The 26,689-nt window shown below is 41.1% G+C and overlaps 1 protein-coding gene across 2 annotated transcripts in view; it reads left to right on the top strand.

Moving 5' to 3' along the window:
- Positions 1–11,932: 11,932 nt before the first annotated feature.
- LOC101155900 (glucose-6-phosphate exchanger SLC37A4) overlaps positions 11,933–26,689 on the top strand; it is a 26,068-nt gene continuing 11,311 nt past the window's right edge. The window contains exons 1-9 of one of the 2 annotated variants that reach the window (XM_004084704.5): positions 11,933–12,250; positions 14,958–15,190; positions 17,516–17,762; positions 17,898–18,050; positions 18,130–18,215; positions 18,901–19,014; positions 19,105–19,170; positions 21,681–21,819; positions 21,918–22,452. In XM_004084704.5, coding sequence (XP_004084752.1) covers positions 12,103–12,250; positions 14,958–15,190; positions 17,516–17,762; positions 17,898–18,050; positions 18,130–18,215; positions 18,901–19,014; positions 19,105–19,170; positions 21,681–21,819; positions 21,918–22,084 — 1,353 coding nt within the window. In that variant the 5' untranslated portion in view covers positions 11,933–12,102 and the 3' untranslated portion in view covers positions 22,085–22,452. Of the gene's footprint in view, positions 12,251–14,957; positions 15,191–17,515; positions 17,763–17,897; positions 18,051–18,129; positions 18,216–18,900; positions 19,015–19,104; positions 19,171–21,680; positions 21,820–21,917; positions 22,453–22,751; positions 22,845–26,689 lie in introns of those variants that run through there. The other variant, XM_078930933.1, reaches the window with a different exon arrangement.

Genomic DNA, 26,689 nt, shown 5'->3' with positions numbered 1-26,689 from the left:
GATGAAGTGTTTTTACTACGCCCAGTTATATTATTCAATGTCTTCAAGATACCCTGAATGTTGACTTTGTTACTGTCGAGTAATTTAGAGTAGTACTCTTTTTTTTCCTTTCCCTCAAAATATGAGTTAATTTATTTTTGTATTTTTTATACTTCAGTTCTGACTCAGTGGTCCTGTATTTCAAAAATTGTTTGTATAGGTGATTTTTCTTTTTGCACGCATTTATCAATCCATTTGTTAACCATGGAGTATTTACATTATTGTTCTTTTTACATATTCTGATTGGAGAATTTTTGTCAAAACATGAAATGAAAATTTCTATAAAGGAGTTGTAAGCTGTGTTTACATCTGACTCATTGTAAATGGAATCCCAATTAGAAGAGGATAGGTCACTCTTTAATTTTTTAAGTGACTGTTCTGATTTAATCCTACAATATACAAAATCATTTTGATTACGTATCTTATGTCTTACATCATATATCATGAAGATTGGAAGATGATCACTAATGTCATTTAGTAATACACCACTAACCACTTTACTATCAAAAATATTTGAAAATATGTTGTCAATTAAAGTGGCACTGTGTGATGTTATTCTGGTGGGTATTGTAATAAACGGATGCAAATTATTGCCATACATAACATCCAAAAAATCATCCGCATTTTTGTGTTTGTATGGATTTAATAAGTCTATATTGTAATCACCACAAATTATGGTATATTTTGACTTTTTAATAGAAAATAGTTTTTCCATCCATTCGTTGAATACCTTAATGTCTGATCCCGGTGCTCTGTAAACACAACTTACAAGAATATTTCTTCTTTTCTGTAACATAATTTCAACAGTAATGCATTCAAATATTTCCTCTACAGTAAGAGACATATTTTCTATAAGTTGACAATCCATGTTTTTATCAACATATATGGCCACCCCACCTCCTTTCTTGCATGGTCTACTCTTAAAAAACATTTCATAGCCAAACATTTGAAAATCAGTACCTTTGTCTTCATTTATCCATGTTTCTGAGACAGCCACTATATTTGAAGGATGTCTCGAAGCAAGACAAGTAGTCCTTCATATTTTCAAAGTTACTGTATAAGCTCCTACTGTTGAAGTGGATTATTGATAACTTGTTGTCCAATAATATTGTTTCTTTAAATGTAGTGTCAGTGATATAGGAACATTTTTCAAAAAGTTGCTATCTGGATCTATGTCTTTCAACCTGTTTTGAAATTCATAATCATATAACTGTGGGTAATCTAGATCCTCATCAGAAGAATCTTCTGATGAATTGTCGCTGAGGTTATGCATAGTAGTTGTTTCTCTCAATAATATGAATGCAGGAAGAGCAGGTGAGCGGTCAGAGAGCAAGGGCCACATACAATCAAACAGAGACACAAAAAACACACATAACATAAGGATCTACACCACACCTCCAAACCCATTTGGGCACTCATACACCCCATACAATGACTTTGAATAAACACAAATGCCTTTAGGCTCCCCTGGGGTGATGCATATTAGATTAAATTTAGGATATGACAGCTAAGGTGATGCAAATTAATAGTTCACAATACTTAAGCTCTCAAATTGACCTGTCATCGCTAACGTCAGACAGTTATACGATCGTAGCTGACGTCATACCTTGAAAACGCGGAAGTAAACAAAGCAGTATGTCTCAAGAAATAAATCAGCAAAATGATTACTAATTTAGATTATTATTAGTGACTGGTCCACAAGAGTCAATAAATTTTGCTGCATCCTTTACCTCCTCAAATACATGCTGGATGGACCCCCGGGTCAGTTTGATGACAGCAGGATACAGCAGGAAGGCGTGAAAGCCCAGAGAACGCGCCTGTGCCATAACTGGGTAACACAGGCGCCTACTTTGGGCCGTAGCATCACTGTAATCCGGGGTAAAATGGATGATGTTGCCTTTGCTTCTCACCTCTGTCTTCCTGGCACTTTGCAAAATGCGGTCCCTGTCCGTGAAGCGTAGACATTTCAGAATGATGGTCCTTGGCCTCTCCGAAGTTTTGCGCGGAGGGCCAGAGCGGTGAGCCCGCATCAGCTCCGGTGGATTCCCAGCCATTTCGGGAAACCATTTCGGGATGTTCCGCTTCAGGTAGGCCAAGACGTTTCCCTTTTCCTCTCCCTCTTTCACGTTGACAATACGTAGATTATCTCTCCTCATCCGATCTTCCATTGATGTCATTTTATCCTGAAGTTGCTTCAGAGTTATGCCTAGCTGTTGTGGCCTCAGCTGTTATCATTTGTTCTTGTAAAGACGTGGTTATTTTCTGCTGCACTTGTAACTCCTGTGAATGGCGCACTAAAGTTTCGTTAATTGCGCCAAGTTGGCTTTCTAAGCGTTCAAATAGTTCATTTGCGTTTTTATCCGCTATAGCAAAAAACTTTTGCAAAGTAGCTTCAAGTGCCGCCACAGTGAGCTCGCCAGCTGCGCCTTAATCATCAGGGACAGACAGTGTATTGTCCATTTCTTTAATTTTTGTTGGTTTTTTGGGCGGCATTATCCGCTTTTGTCGAGGTAGAAATGCAGCAAAATTTTTCCAAATATAGTCCCATGTAAGGTTAGAGAGCAATTTTTTATGAATCCAGGAGGTGCCTCAAGCAAAAGGTCCTTCTACTCCGCCATCTTTTACCTTTGGTGGATCCACATGGTACTGAACTCAATGGGTTAGTGACTCATCTCCAAAGAAAACACACTTATATAACACAATATACACATACAATATACATATACAACACAACTTATATATGAGATACAATTGCAGTGCTTAACATTGTGATCATTAAACCGAATTTGACCATTTTATTAAAGTGGAAGACATTAAAATTCAGGTTGAGTCTTTTCAAAGTCATATTTAAAAAAACAGAAAGAAAACATGTTTCGGTAAAATATCAGGATACGTATCGTATCGCCAGACTCTTGCCAATACACACCCCTAAACTATCGTGATATATCGGCAAAAATATTTTTTCTAACACATCCAGGTTGAGGCTCCCTGAGCTTTCATCTGTGATCTCTTTGAGAGGTTCAGGTTGCTGACGCCTGGTCTAACACATCCACGTGCAGTCCAGGTTTGTATTGGAACATTTTCATGTATAAAGTAAAATGTTTGTAAAAAAAACAATATTGTTCCATAATGAGGAAATACAACACTTTAGGTTCTTAATTTGTTATTTATTTTTCGTCCTCAAAGAATCGTTAAAATACCATATCGATAAGCAGTATCAATAATAGTAATAGTACCGTTAAAACTTTAACGATACCCATCCCTACTCATAAGGCCCTATATTTACTCACTTTATTATTTGGATCCAAAACTATGGTATATTTTTACCCATACCTACCTGCTGTGATTATCAGACAGCTCTCTTCACGAGCAATAGAACCTTGTAACAAAAGGAATAAAACAAAACTAAGGGGGGGATGAAGGTGAAGCCATGGTAGAGACAGAGATGGTCAGTGCATCAGGACTTAATTTTCTTCTTACCTCTTACCCCTAACCCTAATCCTTTTTTTTACAGTACAGATACGCAGTGTTACGGCAAAGGATCGCTCTTTTTGGTTCAACACCGGTCCTCACAAAACAACTTCAAGGCTACTATTCTGAATGTGACAAATGACTTTATAACAACTGAGTACATTTTAATTTTATGTATAAAGATGATGATTAAAAAAAAGTACAATGAGGATTTGATGCAGTTTCTGCTCTTGTAATGTGCTCTTTTCACCAGCAGATGGCAACAAAGTTCAGCTCATGTTCAAACTTTCTCTAGTGTTTGTAGAAGTCATGTAAGATGATCCTTCAATGCTTTTGGAGGAATTATTAGATATGATCCCTTTATGTCTCTTAATTTCTATATACACTTGATGTTTGATAATTTTGATAATCCAGCCAATCAAAGAGCTGCACATTGGCGGCGAAGGTCCCCAGGCGTTCGTCATCTCTTCAGCGACGAGACTCCAGCTGCTGTCGGTTCCATTCTGTCAAACCCTGCTGTCCAAAGCATCGCTCCCATGCTGCTGTCAATGCTGACAGGTCCACAGAAGAGAGGTCCAGCAGTGCCTGGAGTGTAGGACCCTCCAATGCCAGGCCTAGGTGTGTAACAAGTCTGTTCAGGACTCCAGCCCTCATAGCTGGCCGGCAAGTTGACCAGAGCCCGGTATGGTTCCAGCTGTGTTAAGCCATTGCATCGCAGAAGTTCGACTGGGCTGCGCACCGTCATCGCAGACTGCTCTGGATGGTTCATCACTGGTGTGGAAAACGGACTCGCAGGGACAGGCTGCAGATGACGCTGGGTGCTCATACCATCAGGGGGATGATTTTGCCCTTGCTCCTCGCTTGTCCTGAGTTGCATCCAGGATGCAAATTTCTTGCTTTATCTCAGCCATCTCTTGCTCCACGGCGTTGCAGCACCGGCTAAATGATCCCACTTCTGATACCAATGTAACGACCCTGCTGGTACGTCACTGTAGAGGGGAAAGAAGAGCCAAGCTGCTAATTAACTATGGATGTCAATTTTGCTCACAGCCCCCTCACTCATGGTTTTACACCCAAGATTCCCCACTTCCTATAAGTCTTAGGGGCTGAAGGCGGGCCTGACTCCCAGGTTGCCACAATTATTACATTATTGATTGGTTCTAATCCTTAGAATAATATTTAAGACCGACCGGATTCAGAAAACCAGGAAACATCTTTATCTAAATTTAATTTTTTTATTCTCCATGTTTGCATTTATTTAGTCAGTTTAAAATCATTTTTATTAGTTTGAGTGTTTTCTAAAGCTTGTATCACCCTGGTGGAAGACATAAAAGTTGGACTCCTTTGACAAAAATCTCAAGGACGCTCAAGAACTCACAATTCTAAAAATGGTCCAATATGACTTCACCCACTGATCCCTGTGACTGGTAAATATGGGATTACATATCAGCCAAAAATTGAAAGTGCGTAAAGACAACTAAGCGGGCGTATTTCGGATCTGAGTGAGTGAACCTTAAAACTGTGATGGCGCAATCTTAACTAAGCGACCCCGTATTTTACTACTGAACGGCTGAAATCCTAACTGAGCGGTGATCCTACTCGGTCAATTCTCTTCTGCGCCCTCACCTGGATTTACGCTCAGTGTTAAGGGGGCGTGTTTGTCACTTGGGGGCGGTATTCAAGGGGGTGTTTGTCACTTAGGGGCAGGATCCTTTCTGGTTGATCTGATTGGCTGAAATTTGCATGTCAAGCAGCAGGGTGGGTCTTAAATTTTGGGGCTTTAATAGATAAGAAACGGCGGCTGTAACGTGGATTAAAAGCATTAAAACGGTAACAAATGCAGTGAATTTCACATGAGAAAAACTTACAGCACAAAAAACCCCGTTGCTCTTTCTGACCTTAGTTTTGGGTTGTTGGTTAATGTTTTAATCCACGTTACATCCGCGTTTTTTTCTATGAATGCCTCTAACAAAGGGGGGGGGGACAAACAAGTTTGACACAAAGAGCCGACATTTCTAACTGTGATAGTCAAAGAGCCACACCACACACTGACCTGCCAGACACACACACAATTAAAGCCATGTTATTTCCCATAACCCCCCCCCCTCTCCTTACAACAGCACTGGATTTAACGGAGCCGTTTCAGTTTAGTGTTTTTTCTGTGTTTAACGTTAACACACATACCGGTGAAACGTGCACGCTGGTGTGTGTTTAAAAAGGCAGCGAGCGCAAAACTGAGTTGTTTGTGATTTATTTTTTCATCAATCAGCATTTCTAATCCATCAAAGTCCTCATCTTCTGCATCTGGAACAGCTGGGCTACATTTCTATCAAACACGCCGGCTTCCCTTTCCTCATCAGAGTCCGTCTCTTTGCTATGCGGCTCCAAAGAACAGTGAAAGCAGACGCCTCAGGCCAAGTTTAAGTCCTGCAGTCTCAAAGTGTGGCGTAACTTGCCGGCACTGCGTCCCGGTAAGGGGGGAGGAGGGACAGCTATTCATTGTCATCTGCTGGAAGTAGCAGCGCTGACCCTCCAGTCGATCTTCCAACACAGGCCTTTCCTTTTCCGCCGTAACTCAGCTGCTGCTGCGTCTTCTTGTCTTGTCGGAGTTGGTTTTCCAGTGTCCTCACTTCCGAACCATGGATTCATTATTTTAAATTCTCTGACAGCTGTTCGATAAGTTAGAAAGATCTCCACAGATTCAGACTTCCTGCTTCAATAACTCTTCTGATCAACGTTCAAATATGTCAGCAAGTATCTCAATACTTTCGTATTAACACAGAGAGTGAACCACTAATGCATTTCTGAGGAAAAAATATCGTTGTTTTTTTTTTTGCCTTTAATCAGAATTGTTCGCTTCAAGCTGTGAATGCAGACATGCAGCAGCCGGCTGTCAAGGGAGCGTCAACAAAGTGCAACCCCTGTGAACTGTGAAACACCACAGTGTAAAAATCAATAATCTCACAAAAAAAAAATCATAAAATTATTATAAAGCATATTCTTGTTACAATATATACTTTTTAGGAAAGGCCATCTTTATTTTATCTTGTTTCATATACTTTTTCAAATTTTAATAAATATGAATCATGACTAAAGTTATCAGTAACTTGACATGACCTTATTGTCATACTAAAATAAAGAATGTCAATAGTTCACTTTGTTTATTTATAGGAATTTTTCATATTTACAAATGGATCAGATTTGGTCAAAAATCCTGAATAGCTCTGAAGATGCCAGAATTTCTTTTACATAATCTTTATTGTAGTAGGAAAATAAGGTCATGGTTAGTCAGTTCAGTAAGTTTTGTGTCAGTAACTACAGCATCTTCAAAGCCATTGAGCATTTTTGACCAAATCTGATCAATATTTAAATATGAAAAATTCCTAACAATAAACACTGTGAATTATGACATAATCTTTGTTGCAGAAGGACAATAAGGTCATGATTAGTCAGTACAGGAGGTTTGGTGACAGAAGCTTTAGTATCTTCAGAGCTATTGAGCATTTATGTTATGATTCATATCTGAATGAATGAATAATAATATAGCATGACTATGCTGACGAGTCTTCATTACCAGTTCATATAAATATAGACATGTATTCACTTTTTAAAAGTTTACTGATTTTTACAGACTGTGTTTCACAGAGGTTGCGCTTTGTTTCCCTTGGCAGCCGGCTCGCTGCTCTGTTTGCATTCAAGCAGTGCGATTCATGTATTGTCCCTCTTTTCCTCTCCCCTCCTGGGGAGTGGGAGTGCTTCCAGACTCCAGTTGTTTCATCCGTGCTCCAGTTCCTGACCGTTTACCTCGTCTCTGCTCCTGCTCCTACACCTGGCTGTGGTTCCTGTCTCCGGCTCGACTCGCGCCTTTGACTGTCCCCCCAAGCACGGCTGGATGAAGCTCGTCTGCTGGACTTTATATATGTAGTTGTAGATTTAGATAAGTTAATTCTTCTCTAAGAGTTCTGGTACATCGCCTGTCCGTCCTGGGGGAGGATCCCTCCTTCATGTGGGCACCCCTGAGGTTTCTTCGTTTTTTCCGGAATCCGTTTTTTTTGGTAGTTTTTCCTTACCGTGAAGGGGGGTCTAAGGGCAGGGATGCCAGTATAGCTTAGTCAGTTTGTTAGTTCATTTTAGTATTTTTCTATTGAACTCTTTGTATTCGTGATCCTTTTGAGTTCATGTTTTACTTTGAAGCCCATCGAGACGACTGTTGTTGTGATTTTGGGCTATACAAATAAAATTGAATTGAATTGAATTCACAGCTTGAAACGGAAAATTCTGAATAAAAGGCAATAAAAACTATCTTTTTTCTTTAAAAATGCTTTTGTAGTTCACTCTCTGTGTTAATACAAAAGGATTGAGATACATTTGAACGTTTATCAGAAGAGTTATTGAAGCAGGAAGTCCGAGTCTGTGAAGATCTAATTTAACCGAACTGCAGCTGCTCTATTCCCGTGTTCCTCCGCGTAGCTCATAGCTGCAGTTTAAACTGTGCCTCATAATCATGTCTCTTTGCATTTCCAGGGTTTCCAAAACAAAGTTGTTCTGCATTATGCTCATATCTGCACATTTTCACTATGGGGGGGGGGGGGGGGGGGGGGGGGGGGGGGGTGTCTTTTATCACGTCCTCTCCTCTCTCCGTACCGTCATCATGCTGTTCTCTCCTAGATCCTTTTTACCAAAGTCACACAACAACACATTAGGGCCGCTAATGTGTAATAAAACTACATGTTTTAAGTTTTAAAGTTTAGTTTTATTTTTTTTAATGAATTTTTAACCTCTTCAACCCATTTTGGCCTCCTCTGTGCATTTCAGTTTTACACGCCTGGTTTAGAATCAGAATCATTTCGTGTCGTGTTATTGGTACGGGGCAGGGGGGGGCTGACGGGTCGGGGTCTCCGCTCAGGCAATCGGTGGTTGCCCCGGCCGGTTGGCTGCCACGGTCCCGTCAAGGCCTGACCAGAGCTTTTCTAGGGCCGGCGTTTGGGGGTGGGGGCCTGGGCTTGCTCCGGGGGGGGGGCGATGCTTTCTGGCTCCTCTCTCTCTGTGTGGGGTGGGTGGTGCCGGGCCTGGGGTGTCGGCGCCTCCGGGGGTGGGGCCCCTGGGTTGGGTGGTCCTGGCCCCTTTGCTGGGGGGGGGGGGGGACAGCTGTTTGACCACCGGGGGACAGTCTACCAGCTGTCCCCAACGTATCCCCTTCCTCATATAACCTCATATTAGGGTGAGGGGGTGGGGGGTTTAGCCTGCGATGCGCCTTGGGGGGGGGGCTACTTGGCAGTGGCCCCCCTCCTATGGTTGCTGTATGGAGTGGACCCCCCCTCTTTCGGTTTTATTTGCACCTTAGACATGTAGGGCCCTTGGTAGGGGGGGTGCTTGGACATCACTGCCAGCAAGCAGCAGATGTCCTCCTAGCACCCTACCCGCCAATTTTAACTGCACCTTAGACATTTAGGGCCCCTTGGTGGGGAGGGTGAGGGGACATCACTGTGAGTAATCAGGAGATGTCCCCTTAGTGCCCTACTCGCCAATTTTAACTGCACCCCCCTTAGTACACACACCCCTCCCCCTTCAATATATATATTCCAACATAAACACACACACATGCACACACACACCCTCTCAAACACACATACACCCGCACACACATTTTGCAAGGAAGGTGGGACCTGGGTCCATCTGTCCCCTACCCCTTCCCTGGTGGGGGGTGCGGGCCCCTTGGCAACGGCGGCCGTGTCCCCTGGGTGCAGGCTTCCTGGGCCCGGCGGTGCTCTCTCCGCGCGGTGGGGGGGTTCACATTACACCTGAGCCGGGGGTGTTCGTGTCCCTGGGGGGTGGGTCCTGGTCCTTGCCCCTGAGTGCTGGGCCCCGCCAAATTTCCAACTGTGGCCGAGCCTGGTCGGGCCATATTTACAACACCCCTTGTGGGCCCCCTTTTTTCCCCGGGGTTCCCCCCTCCTGGGCGGGGGCGGCGGGCCCCTGCCTTGCTCCTCCCTGGACCAACCGTGGGCCAGGTGGGTGGCTGCCTGGAGTGCGGAGCGGGTCTCCCTTGGGGGGTCCTGGCTCGTACCTGGGGTTGGGGCAGGGGGGATGCCCGGAACTCCTGGGTGGTGATGGGGTGCTCGTCTGGGGCTGTGGGCGTCCCTCTCCGGTGGGGCCCTGCGTTGGGCTCTCCCGGCGCGGCGGGGGGGCTGCTTTCCTGGTTGGGCTGGGGCGGCGCTCTCTTTCCCTCTGCGCCTCCCTGCTCTCTGGTTCTGGGGGCCTCGCGGCGGTCCTGCTGGCCCTGGCCTGGGTGGCGGTCTTGGTCGCCCGGGGGGCGGTTGTTCCCTGCCTGTTCCCGTGTGGCGTTTGGGGGATTCCGGCTGCAGCTGCTGCTGCGGCGGGGGTCTGGGGGTGGGGGTGGCTGGGCGCTCCTCCTCCTTCTTTTCATGTTCCACCATCCATTTTAGAAGAACATAAACACTCACCTGAGCACAGGTGTTAGCTCACCTTTGCACTAATAGTTTGCATGATTGAATGACTGAAATATTTCACACTAGTTGGTTTTAAGGCATAAGTATGCATGTGAACACTATCTGTTTTGTGTGCATGTCGACAGGTGGACATTTTTGCAGCTAGCAGGTGTGTTGATAACATTTGGATGTGTGTGTGGACAGGCCCCGCCCTTTCTGTACTACATTTGAACCGTACCGTAATGATAAACAACCAGTAAACCTGTCTGCTCTATGCTGCTTCATGGTCTTATCCCCCCTCCCCTCCCATTATCACCCTCCTACCCCCCCCCCTCTCTCTAACGTCCCTCTCTCTTCTTCCCTTCTTTCCTTTTCCGTCCGGTCCAACACCAAAAATTTTCAAACATGGTGAAAATTAATAAAGTTTGGCCTCAATTACAAAAGGGGTTTATTCAGACACACCTCTGGTTTGTTTGAAGATTAATAACCCCTATTGTTAAAGTAAAATATGTCCAACACAAGAGGCACTCAGCTCTCATCTGCCTGTCCAGCTGTTGGACAGGACAAGTTAAGAGAAAAAAAAGAAAAAAAGTGTTTAAAGACTTTATGTGACCCTAAATTGTTTTGTTTAAAAAAAAAAAAAAAAAGAATCATTTCGTGTCATTACATTTGTAACTTTTAAGAGAGTCATCGATAAACTGACCTCCAAGAAGGACTTTTTTGTGCAACAGAGGGAGCCATAGAGCAGCTTCCTGTCTTCCTCATGAGGTCCAGCCCCTAAATATTTCTACTCCTGCTCTTTATTTTCCTGTTTTTCCATTTTTATGGAAAATGCTGCACAGGTCAGGGCTACTTTGATAAAGAAGTCTTTAAATCTCAGTGTTTCTCCCTGGTTAAATAAAAGAGAAATAATTGTGGACTGTGTACATTTATATATGAAAAATAAAATTTAATTTTGGATTTGAAAATGGATCATTTCAAGAGATCAAAGCAAGAATAATGCACAAAACCATACAATCAATAGACTTTAACATCCATCCAAAAACATATCAAACATTGGATAATTAGTCATGAATCACAGATTGCTTCAACAGGAGTGGAAGGGAACGAAGTTATATCATCCCACCCCTGTTCTACAGTACCATTTTCTTTACAAGAATGATCATAACCAGGTTCATAACTTCTAATCAGATATGTATACCTTACCAACACAGTGTCAGGTCATTAATATGTCATAAATTCAATTTTGATGGTAAAGTTTCACTGTTGTGAAAAAGACCACTATAATGTAGGGCAGAGGTCGGATCAAGTTATTGTTTTGAAAGTCACAAGTAGATCTCAAGTCTTTGTCCTCAAGTCTGAGTCATGTCATCAATTATTGATTTTTAAGCCCAAGTCCCAGCCCAAGTTACCGCAAAAGGGGGTCTAAGGGCAGGGATGCCAGGTTAGTTTAGTCAGTTTGTTGGTCCAATTTAGTATTTTCCTATTGAATACAATGTATTCACGATCCTTTTGATTTTATGTTTTACTTCTTCAATTACCTATATGAAGCCCATCGTGACAACTGTTGTTCTGAATTTGGGCTATACAAATAAAATTGAATTGAAAAATTGAAAAGTCAAGTCCAAAGTTGTAACATTTATGACTCGAGTCACACCTCTGGTGTAAGGTAATGATGTAAGCAAGGTTTAACACGAGTGGTCAACTTAACATGCCACAAACACATTTATGTGTTTGTAAAAGTGTTAAGTGGTTACATTTCATTGACTGAGATTTGGATTTTGTCAAACTGCAACAAGGAAAACCATCATTGGCAATGTAGTGGCATTACTCAGCTGGTCTGAGCACCATTTAAATGTGAAAAAAGAAGCTGTGCTGTCTGAAGGCGTGTAACGTATGTACTTGATATCAGGTTTCTTGCTTCATTGCTTCCACAAGCAGAGCATACAGAGCGGGCAGCTAAGTATTTTTACCACAAGGGGGGGCTTCTGTTGGGGGAAGGTCTCTGGTCCTGACTGCCAGGCCAATTCTTCATTTACTTCTTCAGTCTTTTGCTGGATACCATATAGAAGCCAGTGAAGCCACAAATAAGAGTACACTGACAATAGGACTGAAGTATTAAGGACTTTAGTCAGCTGGGGTCATGGCAGCTCCAGGCTATGGCTACTATCGCTTGATCATATTTCTTTGCATGTTTACAGGTTACTTCTTGTATTTTTTTAACAGAAAGACCTTCTCCTTTGTCATGCCCTCTGTGATGGATGAAATAGATCTAGACAAAGAGGATTTGGGTAAGAAAGGTTTTTTTGTTTCTAATGTGTTTTTGGGTTAGGGTTACAGTTACAACATTTAGTACAGGCATCACACTAAAGTCTCTTTGTGTAAATAGTTAGGGTTAGAACAATACAGAAATATCTTTGGTTAAAAACAGTATTGTATGGCTGTTACAGCCCCAAGAGGTGAAGAGTGTTCCAAGTGTATACAAGCAAGGTCAAATATTTGAAAACAAGAAATAAAGGATGAAAGCTACCATTAAAATTAGGGCAGGAATCCAAAGAGTTCATGCTAATATGAAAAAATAAAAAAATATAAAAAATATAAAGTTATTAAGACAATTTAAAAGAAAGTTGAGTAAAAGCTGAAATGTATGGACCACAGCAAATATATTATTACTACCTTTTCGTGAAGTACTGTTTTAGTGACATCTCAGCCTGTTATTAATCATCTCCATGATGTGTGTGTGGTTCTCCCTTGTCATGTGGTTTTATGCAAAAAAAAGCTGCCATGGTCACTTTTAGGGCCATGGCACTCTGTTTTGTAGGAAGTCAGAAGTGCTGTCAGTCTCATTAAAGTTAAAGACACTCTAAAGAAGCAGAGGCTAATGTCTTGCTTGGGATGTGAAGGTACTGAATGACATTCTGAGCTTGTTTTAAATACACTGATTAAAAATATAAACGCAACACTTTTGTTATTGCTCCCATTTTTTATGGTATGAACTCAAAGATGTGAAACATTTTCCACATACACAAAATAACCAGTTCTCTGAAATATTGTTCACAAATCTGTCTAACTCTGTGATAGTGAGCACTTCTCCTTTGCCAAGACAATCCATCCCACCTCACAGGTGTGCCATATCAAGATGCTGATTAGACAGCATGATTATTGCACAGGTGTGCCTTAGACTGGCCACAAGAAAAGGCCACTCTGAAACCTTCAGTTTTGTTTTAATGAAGGGGTCAGGGGACTCAGACAACCAGTCAGTATCTGGTGTGACCAGCATTTGCCTCATGAAGTGCGACACATCTCCTTGGCATAGAGTTGATCTGGTTGTCTATTGTGGCCTGTGGAATGTTGGTCCACTCTTCTTCAATGGCTGTGCGAAGTTGCTGGATATTGGCAGGAACCGGAACACGCTGTCGTATACGCCGATCCAGAGCATCCCAAACATGCTCAATGGGTGACATGTCCGGTGAGTATGCTGGCCATGCAAGAACTGGGATGTTTTCAGCTTCCAAGAATTGTGTACAGATCCTTGCAACATGGGGCCGTGGATTATCATGCTGCAACATGAGGTGATGTTGTTGGATGTACGGCACAACAATGGGCCCCAGGATCTCGTCACGGTATCTCTGTGCATTCAAAATGCCATCAATGAAATGCACCTGTGTTCTTCGCCCATAACATATGCCTACCCATACCATAACCCCACAACCACCATAGGCTACTCGATCCACAACATTGACATCAGAAACCGCTCACCCACACACGCTGTCTGCCATCTGCCCTGAACAGTGTAAACCGGGATTCATCCGTGAAGAGAACACCTCTCCAACGTGCCAGATGCCATCGCATGTGAGCATCTGCCCACTCAAGTCGGTTACGACGACGAACTGGAGTGAGGTCGAGACCTCGATGAGGACGACGAGCATGCAGATGAGCTTCCCTGAGACGGTTTCTGACAGTTTGTGCAAAAATTCTGTGGTTATGCAAACCAATTGTTTCAGCAGCTGTACGAGTGGCTGGTCTCAGACGATCTTGGAGGTGGATATGCTGGATGTGGAGGTCTTGGACTGGTGTGGTTACACGTGGTCTGCGGTTGGATGTGCTGCCAAATTCTCGGAAACGCCTTTGGAGACGGCTTACGGTGGAGAAATGGACATTCAATTCCCTAGCAACAGCTCTGGGGGGACATTCCTGCTATCAGCATGCCAATTGCACGCTCCCTCAAAACTTGGGACATCTGTGACATTGTGCTGTGTGAGACAACTGAAGATTTCAGAGTGGTGTTTTCTTGTGGCCAGTCTAAGGCATTTTTTTTATACACTGTATTTATAACACGAAGGGAAATTCTTTCTCCGCATTTGACCTATCCCCTTGGGGAGCGGTGAGCTGCAGCCGAAACCGTGCTCTGGAGGCGGTAGCGTTAAGGGTCTTGCCTAAGGGTTAGGGTTAGGGTCATCACCCTCACCCTAGGGTCATCACCCTAACATCACCCTCACTGGGTGATGTTAAGTGCTCGCCATTGATATGGTAATTGCCCCCAGTACCATTGTTCATTCCCCCTCCGGGAATCGAACCCTGGTTTCCTGCATGGTAGCTTCCCACCTTACCAACCGAGCTACCCGTCTTGGCAAAGGAGAAGTGCTCACTATCACAGAGAGTTAGACAGATTTGTGAACAATATTTCAGAGAACTGGTTATTTTGTGTATGTGGAAAAGGTTTCACATCTTTGAGTTCATACCATAAAAAATGGGAGCAATAACAAAAGTGTTGCGTTTATATTTTTTGTCAGGGTAGTTGTAGGTTTTTAGTTTTCTTACATAAGTTCAAGAACCCCTTTAATATGGTTCGACAGATTGAAGTAAAAAAAAAACTGCATTAAATTTTTTCAGAGTCGTCTCAAAGCATCCCATACTGTTCTTGAATGTCATTTACTTTCTAAGATTTCTAGTATCCTTGTTGCTAGGAAGGCTGTTCTTCCAATATAATGTCTCCAGGAATGATCACCAGCAGTCAGACCATGGCCTATGCCATCAGCAAGTTCATCAGCGGTGTGTTGTCGGATCGGATCAGTGCCCGCTGGCTCTTCTCCATCGGCCTTCTTGTGGTTGGGGGGATCAATATAGTCTTTTCCTGGTCTTCAGCTGTATCTGTGTTCTCTATTCTCTGGTTCCTCAATGGTCTGGGACAGGGATGTGGCTGGCCTCCCTGTGGAAAAGTGCTACGAAAGGTAGGAGCCTTCATCTTTGGTTGGGTATTTTTCTCCAAGCCATAGATTGGTGATTTGATTCTCAGCTAGTCAAGTCACATGTTACAATGTCCTTGGGTTAGGCAATGATTCCTTAGTTCACAGTGGTTGGTTCGGTTAAGAAAGAAAGCCGCTCCCCCATTGTTGTGTAAATATGGCTCTCTGTTTTAGTGGATAATATAACAACTTAAAGGGCGTTGAAGACCATTAGGTAAATAATTAGGGAGTGTTTGGCAATTAATTATTCTGCCTGTTTACAGAATAAAAATTTGTTAACCAGTCTGCCTTCTTTTGGATCATTGACTATATAATAGAGCTGGGCTGAGCAACGTAATCCATAGAAAATGCCTTGTCTCTGGCTACAGCCAAATAAAGCCAATTCAGCCGTCCCTTTCTGCAACATGGGCGTTGCCATGTTGGAGTCAGTCGACAATGATTGGTCCGAGTCAGTTTGAGTCATGTTTCTATGGTAACTACTGTCGCCAATCAGGAGTAAGCTTGTTTGAAGTCCTCACCCCTTTCACTGAAAGTGGCTTGGGAGAATCTGTCAATCAAATATTTTTGAACAGAGTGCCAGCATATACCCCCTTCGTTTTTTGAGGCATTTGATCACTCAGTTTATAACTTGAATAACTTGAACTGCAGAAAAAATATCATTAAAAAAATTAGGATGATCAAGAACATGTAAAAAAAAGGTATCTAACAAAGAACGGATATTCTGACCGTTAGAATGACGGAATAACAGCTGGTTCTTTCTCTATAGAAGTCTATGGGATTTTGGCTTCTTGGAGCCAGCTGGTATGTCCTGTCTGGAACGTGAGGGAGAGTGGTCACTCAGTCCAGTTCCCTTTATACAGTCAATATGTGGGCGGAAGTCATTATTATTATTATTATTATTATTATTATTATTATTATTTTGCTAATTAAGATTCCCCAAATCAAAAGAGAGCAAAAAAGAAGTGAAGGGGCCAGTAGCTTAAGAATTGAAAGGACTACTTTATAATCTTCTATGCTTTAACTTAAACATAGTTTGGTAAGTTTCTATGTGATATTTAAAAAACTACAATGACTTTACACATAGGCCAGTGTGTTCTTCTGCGCTTTAATGTCAGAAAAAAAAACGTTGGCTCAGCAGAATTCATTTTTAACAGCAAGGTTGTTCAGAAGCCGAGAATAAATATCGACAGCAGGCTCTTGATGTGAGGCAGGTCTCAGGTTGCAGCTCAGTGTATTTATAAATGCTTCAGAGTACAAGTTTGAAACAAGATGCAGCTTTGGAAAACTATCCCTTCAGTATGTAGTCTTTTCTTTAGCTGAGTTTTGATGGAAAAATTACCAATCAATATAGTGTTACCTAAACCTGGCACATCTTTAAAGTATGTCAGTGCTGGGGTTTTTAAAACATGTTTTCCTCTTTTACTGCAGAAGTTGTGAATACAAACTGATACCCAGCTTGCTTTTGTTTTTATATAAGTGCTGCAAACTGTTGGCTTTTCAAAGATGTACACAAAATGATGGCTTCCTCTCCAGCAAGTTTTTGGTCTTCTCATTACTATGATGAAGCACTGCTGAATACAGGAAACAGCCCAGCTCAAGTGGCTCAGACAAATGAGAACCTAATCTGCTCCAGTGTAGATTATTCTTGAGGTCAGATTAAGTCCACCCTTGAAACTAGATGTTAGACAGAAAAACAACTGCCATCCTCTTCAGAAAGCATCTTGTAAGGCAATCTTTTCATTCAGCATTTGAGGAAACGAAATTCTCTTTTCAAACAGAAAGTTATTGCTGCAGAAATATAGGATGAAGTTTTGCTTTATCTTCAGACTTGGTGAAAATGATATCATTATTTGTGAGCGGCTACACTCACTTTGGAATCCTTACTGAAGAGTTTCAAATGAGTGTGAGTGTAGGACCCCCACTATGTATAACAGATAGCAATAAAATGCTTTTCAGAACTATTTCCTTCATTGTCAACACAAGAATGCGATCACAGATAATTCTAACCTGAAGTGAGGGTTACATTCTTAATCTGAATTGGCAGCATTTGGGGGACCAGAAGTTCTTAAAAAGAGTCAAGTGCATCTATATCTCATGTTTGGCAAGATTAGGCCCTTTTTTATGGGCGTTACCCACCAACTCAGCACTCGAACTCATCAAATAGAAATGCTTTTGTGTTCAAAGCACCTTGAAATATCACTTGTTTTAGCCATGTCGTACAAAATCCACTACCTTTCCTTCTTAGGCATCATAAAGCAGATCCAGCATTATGCATGGATGACTTCTGTTGTTACCTCTTTCTGTGTTCAGTGGTTCAAGCCCTCCCAGTTTGGGACATGGTGGTCGGTGCTGTCTTGCAGTATGAACCTGGCTGGAAGTGTGGGTCCAGTCTTGGTCACTGTGCTCTTGCAGTATTACAACTGGAGGACCATCCTGACCGTGTCGGGTGGGGTTTGTGCAGCCTTCTCTTTTGTATGTCTAGCTTTTGTTAAGAATGAGCCTAAAGATGTGGGCCTGCCCAGCATTGAGGCCATGGTCAAGAAAGATGAAACAGGAGGTGAGCAATGTCTGATACAGCAGTAGCTGATGAAAAAATGCAGTTCATAGAAACCTGATTCTCGGGAGTTTGGCCAAATAAGTCTCATGTTTTATTTGTAGTTGAGATTGCATCTGTTGTGTTTGTGTTCATCAGCCAAGACTGAGAGCTCACTGAGGGACTTCCTTCTCTCACCCTTTCTGTGGGTGCTGTCTGTGGGGTATCTGGTTGTGTTTGGAGTGAAAACCGCGGCTACTGACTGGGGGCAACTTTTCCTCATGCAAGAGAAGGCCCAGACAGTACTTATGGGTGAGCTCTTAAATTCTATTTCACATTTGTGAGTTAAGTGTCATCCAGTCAATATTAAAGTCATCTGTGTCTCTAACAGGTAGCACCTACATGAGTGCCCTGGAGGTGGGGGGCTTTGTTGGGAGCCTTGCAGCAGGTTTCATTTCGGATAAAGCTGTTGCTCAAGTAGGTAATGATAGCAGAGCCGTATCAATTCAGTCCTAATATTACTGAGGATAGATGTTTTCTGTGAAACAGGTGTTATGTGACATTTGTTTCTCACCATCAACACTTAGACTCTCAACCAAAAATATTTGTTGCCTACCATTCACTACTTCACCACTCAGCCGTGAATGCTTTGGTTTCCCACACTTCACCACTTTAACTTACAACTGAGAGCACATCTCTTTTTCAGGTTTTAAAGATTCAACCTTTGACTAAGAACACATTGCAGCAACCATTTCAACCTTTTTATATCACAGCAGGTAGAGGGTTGTGAACTCCGCAACAGAGAGATAGCTGAGAAGTAAGAGGAAGAGGAACTAGTTGCAATCAAACGTTAAATGCTTGTTGGACTTTTGGGGGTCACACATAGAAATCTCAATCCAGTACAAAAACCTGCTCAACATGTGTAATATTTGCCTTTGTTCTATAAAACAAACACTTTTCTTCTTTGCTAAGCAGTTTTTTTCTTGGCAAAAGCTCATATAGCCATGTAAACAGCTATTTTCGAAGAACATTATGCTTTGAAAAAGGCTCAGCAGGGACCTGGGAGATCTCATCTGTGTTTGATTTCTGCATCATATCACACATTATTGCCTTTATTACACTAAATGTACTTCTTCTTTACTGTTGCCTTTGCCTTTTCCAGCAAGGCTTGAAGACTCATGGCAGCCCTCGTCATAGCTTGCTCATTCTTATGATGGGTGGTATGTACCTTTCCATGCACTTGTTCAGAGTGACCATCACACCTGAAATTCCAAAGGTATACAGGTTTTTTATTAATTTGTTAAAAAATATTTAATTTGAATATTTCTGTATCTAAAATAATGTAGGGCCTGTTCTTTTGGTGCAGGAAGCTCCTCTTTGGGCCAAGGTCCTTCATCCTGTGTCCATCATGACTGGAGTGTCTGAACAAGAGGTACCCCCACAGATGTATTGACATGGATGAATAGACTGATCCATGCCTTGATTTGTGGCTTTGTTTCTTTATGCTGCTCTTGAAACCCAGTTATTCACATATCTGGGCCCTGTTTAATGTCTTATGTTCTTGTCACTGACAAATATGAACTTTGACCTCTTAGGTTCTTGTATTATCAGATACGGTTGTGTTTTTTGTTTTGTTTTTTCCCACACACCTGACATGTTTCGATGGATGTCTTGCGTTTTCGTCAGTCGTCATCAGATTGTAGTGATGTGACGTATATAAAAAACGATGATTGTGACTGAGGCGGAGTCACCTGTAAAAGTTTTACAGGTGTCTCCGCCCCTTGATGTCCGTTTTCTGCTGGAGGATGTTGCTCCAGGTATAAGAAAGCAGGAACGCCCCCTCATCCCGGTTCATGGAAGTGTGGGCTTGCTTTCACTTCCATCTGATGACGACTCTGACGAAGACGCAAGACATCCGTCAAAACATGTCGGGTACCGTTTGGGGGGGGGGGGGGGGGACTACCGTTTATGATAATAGAAGAACCCAAGAAGTCAGTTAATAATACAGACACTAGGAACTTTATTGAACTAATACGAAAAGGTTTGGACAACTATGCCTAAGAGAGCTCTGACGGCTGGAAAAACTGGAACTTAAAAGGGTGTGCCAGAGGAACCATCTGCGATTTAACCTCCGCTGCCGGGACGAAGGGATTATACCAACCAGTCTCAACATAAAGAACCCGATCAGAACCGACAACGCAGAGCGGATACTTAAAAGGGTGCGAAGGGCTTTGGTTAAAGAAAGGATTTGGTCCACAGCAAACAAGCTCAACAATATGGAAACACATTTGGAACAGGAATTACAGGATTTAATACAACAACACAATGCTGGACAACAAAAGAGAGCAAAACCTGAAAGTAAATCTGTGCAATATACACAACAGTGAGTACAAAATAAAACAAAAACATAGGAAATAGGGACATAAAAATAAAATTATACAGGAAACCAACTCACACAGAGCAATGCTTATCATGGACATCAGCACACCCCACCACTCACAAAATATCTGTAGTAAGAACCTTTTTTTACTGTGCAGAATTGGAAGCAGATGGGGAGGACAAAAAAGAAGAGAAGAAACAAATTAAAAATGCTTTAATCAAGTGCCAATATCCTCAATGAGCCATAAAAAAGGGACAAAAACAGGTAGAGCAGAGGAAATACAAGGAAATAGTGAATAAAAAACTGACAAAGAAGACAGAAAACAAAGGAATGGTTTCATTGTCGTACATCAGAGGAATAACAGAACCAAAGGCCATGAAAAAACATCACATCAGAACCCCAGTTAAACTGTACAAAAAACTCGGGCAACTACTGGTTCACCCAAAAGACAAGGTTGAACAAAATTGGAAATACAATGTCATCTTGACATCTTGTCATCATGTGACACCTGCAATAAAACACACATCAGAGAAACAGGACGCCCCTTCATCACAAGAATCAGAATCACTTTATTGCCAAGTACAGTGCATGTACAGGGAATTTGACTTCAGTAACTTGTGCTCTAGTGCAAACTGGCAAGGTATAGAAAGTGTGAGGGGTAAGACAACAAAAGGATAAATAGTAAAAAGAAGGTAGATATAAGGTAGCTATATGAATAAATAAACATAACTAAATAAAGAAATAAAATAAAATAAAAAAGTCAAAAATGCAGCAGCAGTAGTTCCAGTTTGGCAGTTTCTGTGGTTGTTCAGTGTCCTTGAGTAGTCCGGAGTCAGGACTTCATCGGAGTGACAGCTCGGGGGAAGTAGCTGTCTTTGTGGCGAGTGGTTTTGGTGTGCATCGTCCTAATGCGCCGCCCTGACGGGAGAAGGCTGAAAAGGCAGTGACCAGGATGCGAGGGGTCTTTTATGATCCTGCCAGCCCGCTACAGAAAAACAGAACATCAAAAAGAGTGCAAAAAGGAAACAAAGAAAAGACTAACAAGAGCAAGACGACAACAGGCAGCTCTAGAAAAAATGAAATCAGCCATAAGGGACTACTGCAAACAAGAAAACCACATCATGGACTGGGAAAAGGCCAAAGTCCTCCGCACTGAAGACAACAGACACCACAGATGGATCATGGAGGCGGTGGAGATCCGAAAGTGAACCCACACTTCCATGAACAGGGATGAGGGGGCTTTCCTGCTCTCTCATACCTGGAGCAACATCCTCCAGCAGAAAACTGACATCATGTCACAACCATCTGTTTTTATATACGTCACACACTCCCACCTGATGACAACTTTGACAAAGATGGAAGACATCCATTGAAACATGTCAGGTATGTGTGAAAAAAAACACAACCGTGTCTGTTAATAGAAGAACCTAAGAAGTCAGTTAATAATACAGACACAATGAACTTTATTGAACTTCAGAGAAATGAACCTTGTTTTTGTTGTGTCTCTTTGTCATTGCCACATTGAGATAATGGTTGATGCTGGGTTTTCTTGTCACTGTTAGATTTGGATCCTGTTTCTTGGTGCCATGTTTGGCTTTTCTTCATATGGACCAATTGCCTTGTTTGGAGTGATAGCGAGTGAATGTGCTCCCTCAAACTTCTGTGGGACTTCTCATGCAGTCGTAGCTTTAATGGCCAATGGTGAGTTGTAGCACAGCATTACCATAACATAAAAATACAGAAGTCTTTAATATATCTTCACAAATGATTTGTCATAGTCAAGGCTTCTTGTGTTTCAGTGGGAGCTTTCATGGCAGGACTTCCTTTCAGCACTATTGCCAAAAAGCACAGCTGGGAAGTGGCCTTTTGGGTAGCAGAAATGATAATGGGTGTGACAACCATCTGGTTCTTTCTAGTGCGTAACATGCGCACAAGAATGGGAAGGATAGCTGACAAAATTGAATGATGGCTTTTAAAATGCTCGAAACTGGGCTTATAGAATGCACTGAATGATGTTAAACAGCACCTTTTACAGAAAGAATCTTTTTTTTTTGTCAAATATGATCCACTATGACAAAGTGAAAATGTCCCATATATTTTCTGAAAATACAACAGTATTGTGAATTTGTTAAAATGCTTTTGACATTCAAAGATTTTACCTTTACACAAGTTTAGGGCTCTAGCTGATGTTTAATTCGAGTATTTCTTAATTAAAAACTGAAAAAGTCATCTGTGTTATCATCTGTACTTTGGTCATACTTGAAACTTCTCCTGAACAGCTTCAGTTTGTCAGGTGCCAATAAAAAGCAAAAATATTTCAATAATTTGGAAAAAGTGTTCAATGTTGTGGCGTGAGATTATTTATTTTGATGTTAATCAGTTGTTCTCTCCATTATGGCCCTTTGCCTACTATTTACAGGAATCACAAAGAATTCTTCAGTGTAATCTGTTGGACGACTATGTAGGCTATTAATGAAAACAATGTTGCCTTGTTGGAAAGATCTGGATTGAACTGGATTAGAATTATGACAATATTTTACCTAGTGTAGGGTTCACCACTCTTCAGCATATTGATCTGATCAAAGATTGGAATTTTCAAAGGCATTTATTTGTAATTCTATGCATTCTTACAGGAAGAAAAAAACTGGTGTACATGGTAGTCTCAGCAAAACTACACAATGATTCCCACTCCAGGCCAGTCCAAAGGATCTGTCTAGTATTGTAAGGTATTGTAAACAGTTGTGCTCTTAACTTTACAGACCATGGAAGAAATTAATATTTTTCCGTAATTTTTCACAGAATCTGAATGATAACACAAAAACTTTGTTTTCAATCATAGTAAGTGGTTTGGTGAAACCATTTATTGTTTAAAAATTGCGATTGACCTTTTTAAGTCCAATGACGACAGAAACTTCCCAAATGATCCTGTTCAAAAGTTGACAGACCTTGATGACTTTGTTCTGAATACTGATCCAAAAGGGTTTGAATGACAGCTAAAGGTAAACATCCTCACCATTGACAGGTTTGTCTGTAATCAATGTGTGTGCACAAAAGGTCATGGAGTTTCTGGACTCCAACAGGCCTTTGCATCAGTCATCCAGTGCTGTACTGACATCTCTGAATCCTGAGTCATGGGGAAAGCTAAAGAGCTGTCAGCAGATCTACGGGAAAAGGGAAGTGACCTGTACAAAACAGGAAAGGGAGATAAGTTTCAGTTTTTTTCATTTCAAACACAAATGAAAAATCAACACAATGGTTTAAAAAAAGACATAAAACAAAACAGTGTGTTTGAAAAAGGAGTGGGTTGAAGAGGAAATCTTATCTGATCCCACCTCTTTTTACAGAACTTGATGTGCGTATTTCTATTTACAGGTATGTACAAAACATTCACATTACAATTCTTTATGGCAACTGTGCTAAAGTGACATTTTTTGTTTAATTCATCATCTCTGGCCTTATACAGTACTATTAGTGACTTCTTGTAGGTTTTTTTGAATACATGTAAACTTTTCTTTGTTTTAAACCTTCATCCAATCCATTCCATAAATCTACATCCCAATTAGATAGACACATTTTCTTTTTTGTTGTGTGAATGCACTGCTTTTTGAAATTCAGTCGTTTTCTTAGATTGTAACTCCCGTCTCTGTCTTTGAGCATTTGCTGTAAGTTTATTGGAAGTAAGTTGTTTCTGGATTTATGCATGATGAGAGCCGTCTTCTGTTTCATTAGATCCTATAGTTTCAATAAACCCAACTTTAAAAATAGAGCATTTGTATGTGTCCTATAATCCACTCCATGAACAATTCTGACAGCTTTTTTAAAATCTGCGTTGTGTTCTTTTTTGTGTGTTGCTGGACAAACGAGGAGAGTCTGGACCTGAGCATCTGCTGATTGCTGCCCTTTTATTGATCACCACAGCGGGATCTGTACATATCAAAACAAAACAGACAACTTGGCAACATGCAGTTCCCTGGTTTAACACATGGGGTCGCAGTCTCCTCCTCTCAGTCGTCTCAGCGCGAACTCAGAGAAAACTTTCACAAAATAAGAATAATAACTCAAAGTATTTCTTTTAAGAAATAGTAAAATAATATAGAATCAAAATACTTATAAGACCTCAAAATATTAAAATACATTCAACTTAAAACAACGTCCAGGACAACCAGCATTACCATCAATTACACAAAACACATAAAACATAGTCCATACCTGTGCATATCAAACAAAACATGAAGACAACTTGGTGACATGCAGTTCCCTGGTTTAACACATGGGGTCGCAGTATCCTGTTGAGCAGAAAACCGGGAAATTTTCCCCACATGTCTTCTACAAACTTGTAACATATCTGCAAAGTTTGCACTGGACTGAAACAGCATTCACCACACACAGTAACAATTTTATTTTAACACCATTTCTGTTGCATTTTCAGCAGTAAACAACAAAATATATTCAAAATGAAAGCAGAGAACAAAAGTATTTCCTTCTCTCAGTCTTCTCAGCAACTGCAGCCAGGGCTTACTCCCTCAGCGCAAACTGAGAGGAAAGGGGCGGTGCGCAAAAAATAGAAAATTCTCTTTAAGTGATAGCACAGATATTTGCACTCATGTCTCAAAATTATATACAGTACAAATCCTGATTATGAACAAAATGAGCATGTCTTAAAATATATATAAAATGATCAGGATTTGGTGAAATTCAAAACAAATAAGAATATAAATTAAACCGTCAGTCTACCCTTTGTTCCAGATACATAAACACTGTAGATTTATTTTATAAGTATTTCCCCAAACTTCTACATTGTACTGTAAATATGGTAGTATTATGGATGATTGGTAAACATGCTTTGTGAGTGAGAGTATGGTGCGTTTGTCCCAACACTGCTATGCTTTTAGCAGGTTTAGCTCTGACCTGCTTTATTTGTGGTTTCCAGTTTATTTTGTCGTCCATAATTACTCCAAGGAACTTGAGTTCAGTCATTCTTTCCAGAACATGATTATCAATGGCAACTTTTATTTCTAAATCTGCAGGAATGTGGCGATTTCCGAAAATCATGAATTTAGTTTTGTTAACACCGAGTGAGAGTTTTGTCAAATCATTGTTTTAGTTTATCTAAGTCTCTATTAACTATTTTTTTTACAGTTTCCCTGAGATTCTCCCCTGTACAGACTATACATGTGTCGTCTGCATATAAAAAGTATTTGAGTGTATTTGACACGATGTGGATGCCATTAATGTAAAGGATGAACAGTGTGGGACCTATTGACCCTTGTGGAACTCCACAGCTTAGATTTAATTTAATTCAATTCAATTTTATTTGTATAGCCCAAACTCACAACAACAGTTGTCTCGATGGGCTTTCGTATCGGTAATTGAAAAAGTTAAACATAAAATCAAAAGGATCATGGATACAAAAATACTAAATTGAACTAACAAACTGACTAAGCCAAACTGGACATCCCATTTTTGAGAATTGTCAGAGTAAAGACACTGGTCTGTAGTTTGTTAGTTGGTGTTTGTCCCCTGATCTGTGTCATGGAATTACTTTGGTTATTTTCATTTTCTGTGTAAATGTTCCTTTTTGAAAGGATAAATTATGAATATAGGTTATCGGGTCAACAATGGAATCAATGACCTTTTTTATCACCATCATAATGATTCCGTTACAGTCTGTAGATGTTTTGCTTTTGAATTTGTTGACGCTTTTTAGAACTTCCTTTGCTTCCATGGGTCTCAAATATATCGAGTTAGGATTTCTTTTTATGCAGTGATCAGGTGTTTCTTTTTCTGATATTAAGTTTATTTCCTCGGCTAACTTTGGCCCTATTTTTACAAAATATTCATTAAACTCCTTTGTCATGTCCTGAATATCATTGCACATCTCATTTTTACCAACTAGAGAGTCTGGGTAATTTGTTTTCTCTTTGTGTTTTCTAATGACACTGTTTAGTACTTCCACATTTTCTTAGTGTTTGATTTAATTTTTCTAATATTTCTGTGAAATAGTTTTCTTTATTCCAACTTTTTTTATTGAGTTTTTAGAACATATTAACATACAGAGCATGTTTTCAAAAGGTAAACGTGTTTAGACGACAATACAGCTCTGTTTCCCCATTTTCCTCCCACCCCGAACACAGAACATTCCCATATCCAGGTCATGCGTATACACACTCACACATACACATACAGACAGGAAATAATAGAGATCCAGTCTCTACTTATGTGCACAAATACAAGAACACACGCACATACACACACACACACACACACACACAAAAAAAAAGAAGAATAAAAATAATAAAAAAATAAGAAGGGGGAGGCGATAGTAAAACTTGTGTGTGGGGGGGGGGGGGGGGGGGGGGTCAGTCAGTTTCTGCCTCTGGGACCATTGTAAGTGTATCTACCAGTGATAAAAATGGATGCCATGTCTCTTTAAACTTAATTAGAGATCCTTTTAGTGAGAACCTCAGCTTTTCAAGTTTCAGGTTATATAGCTCCTCCTTTACCCAATAGTCATGTGAGGGGGGGTCAGGGAGCTTCCACCTAAGCAAAATCAATCGTCTGGCCAACAAGG

The sequence above is a fragment of the Oryzias latipes genome, chromosome 14 (assembly GCF_053564925.1).
Source record: "Oryzias latipes strain Hd-rR chromosome 14, Olatipes_Hd-rR_3.1".
Taxonomy (NCBI): Eukaryota; Metazoa; Chordata; class Actinopteri; order Beloniformes; family Adrianichthyidae; genus Oryzias; species Oryzias latipes.
This window is presented reverse-complemented; position numbering and strand designations above follow the sequence as displayed.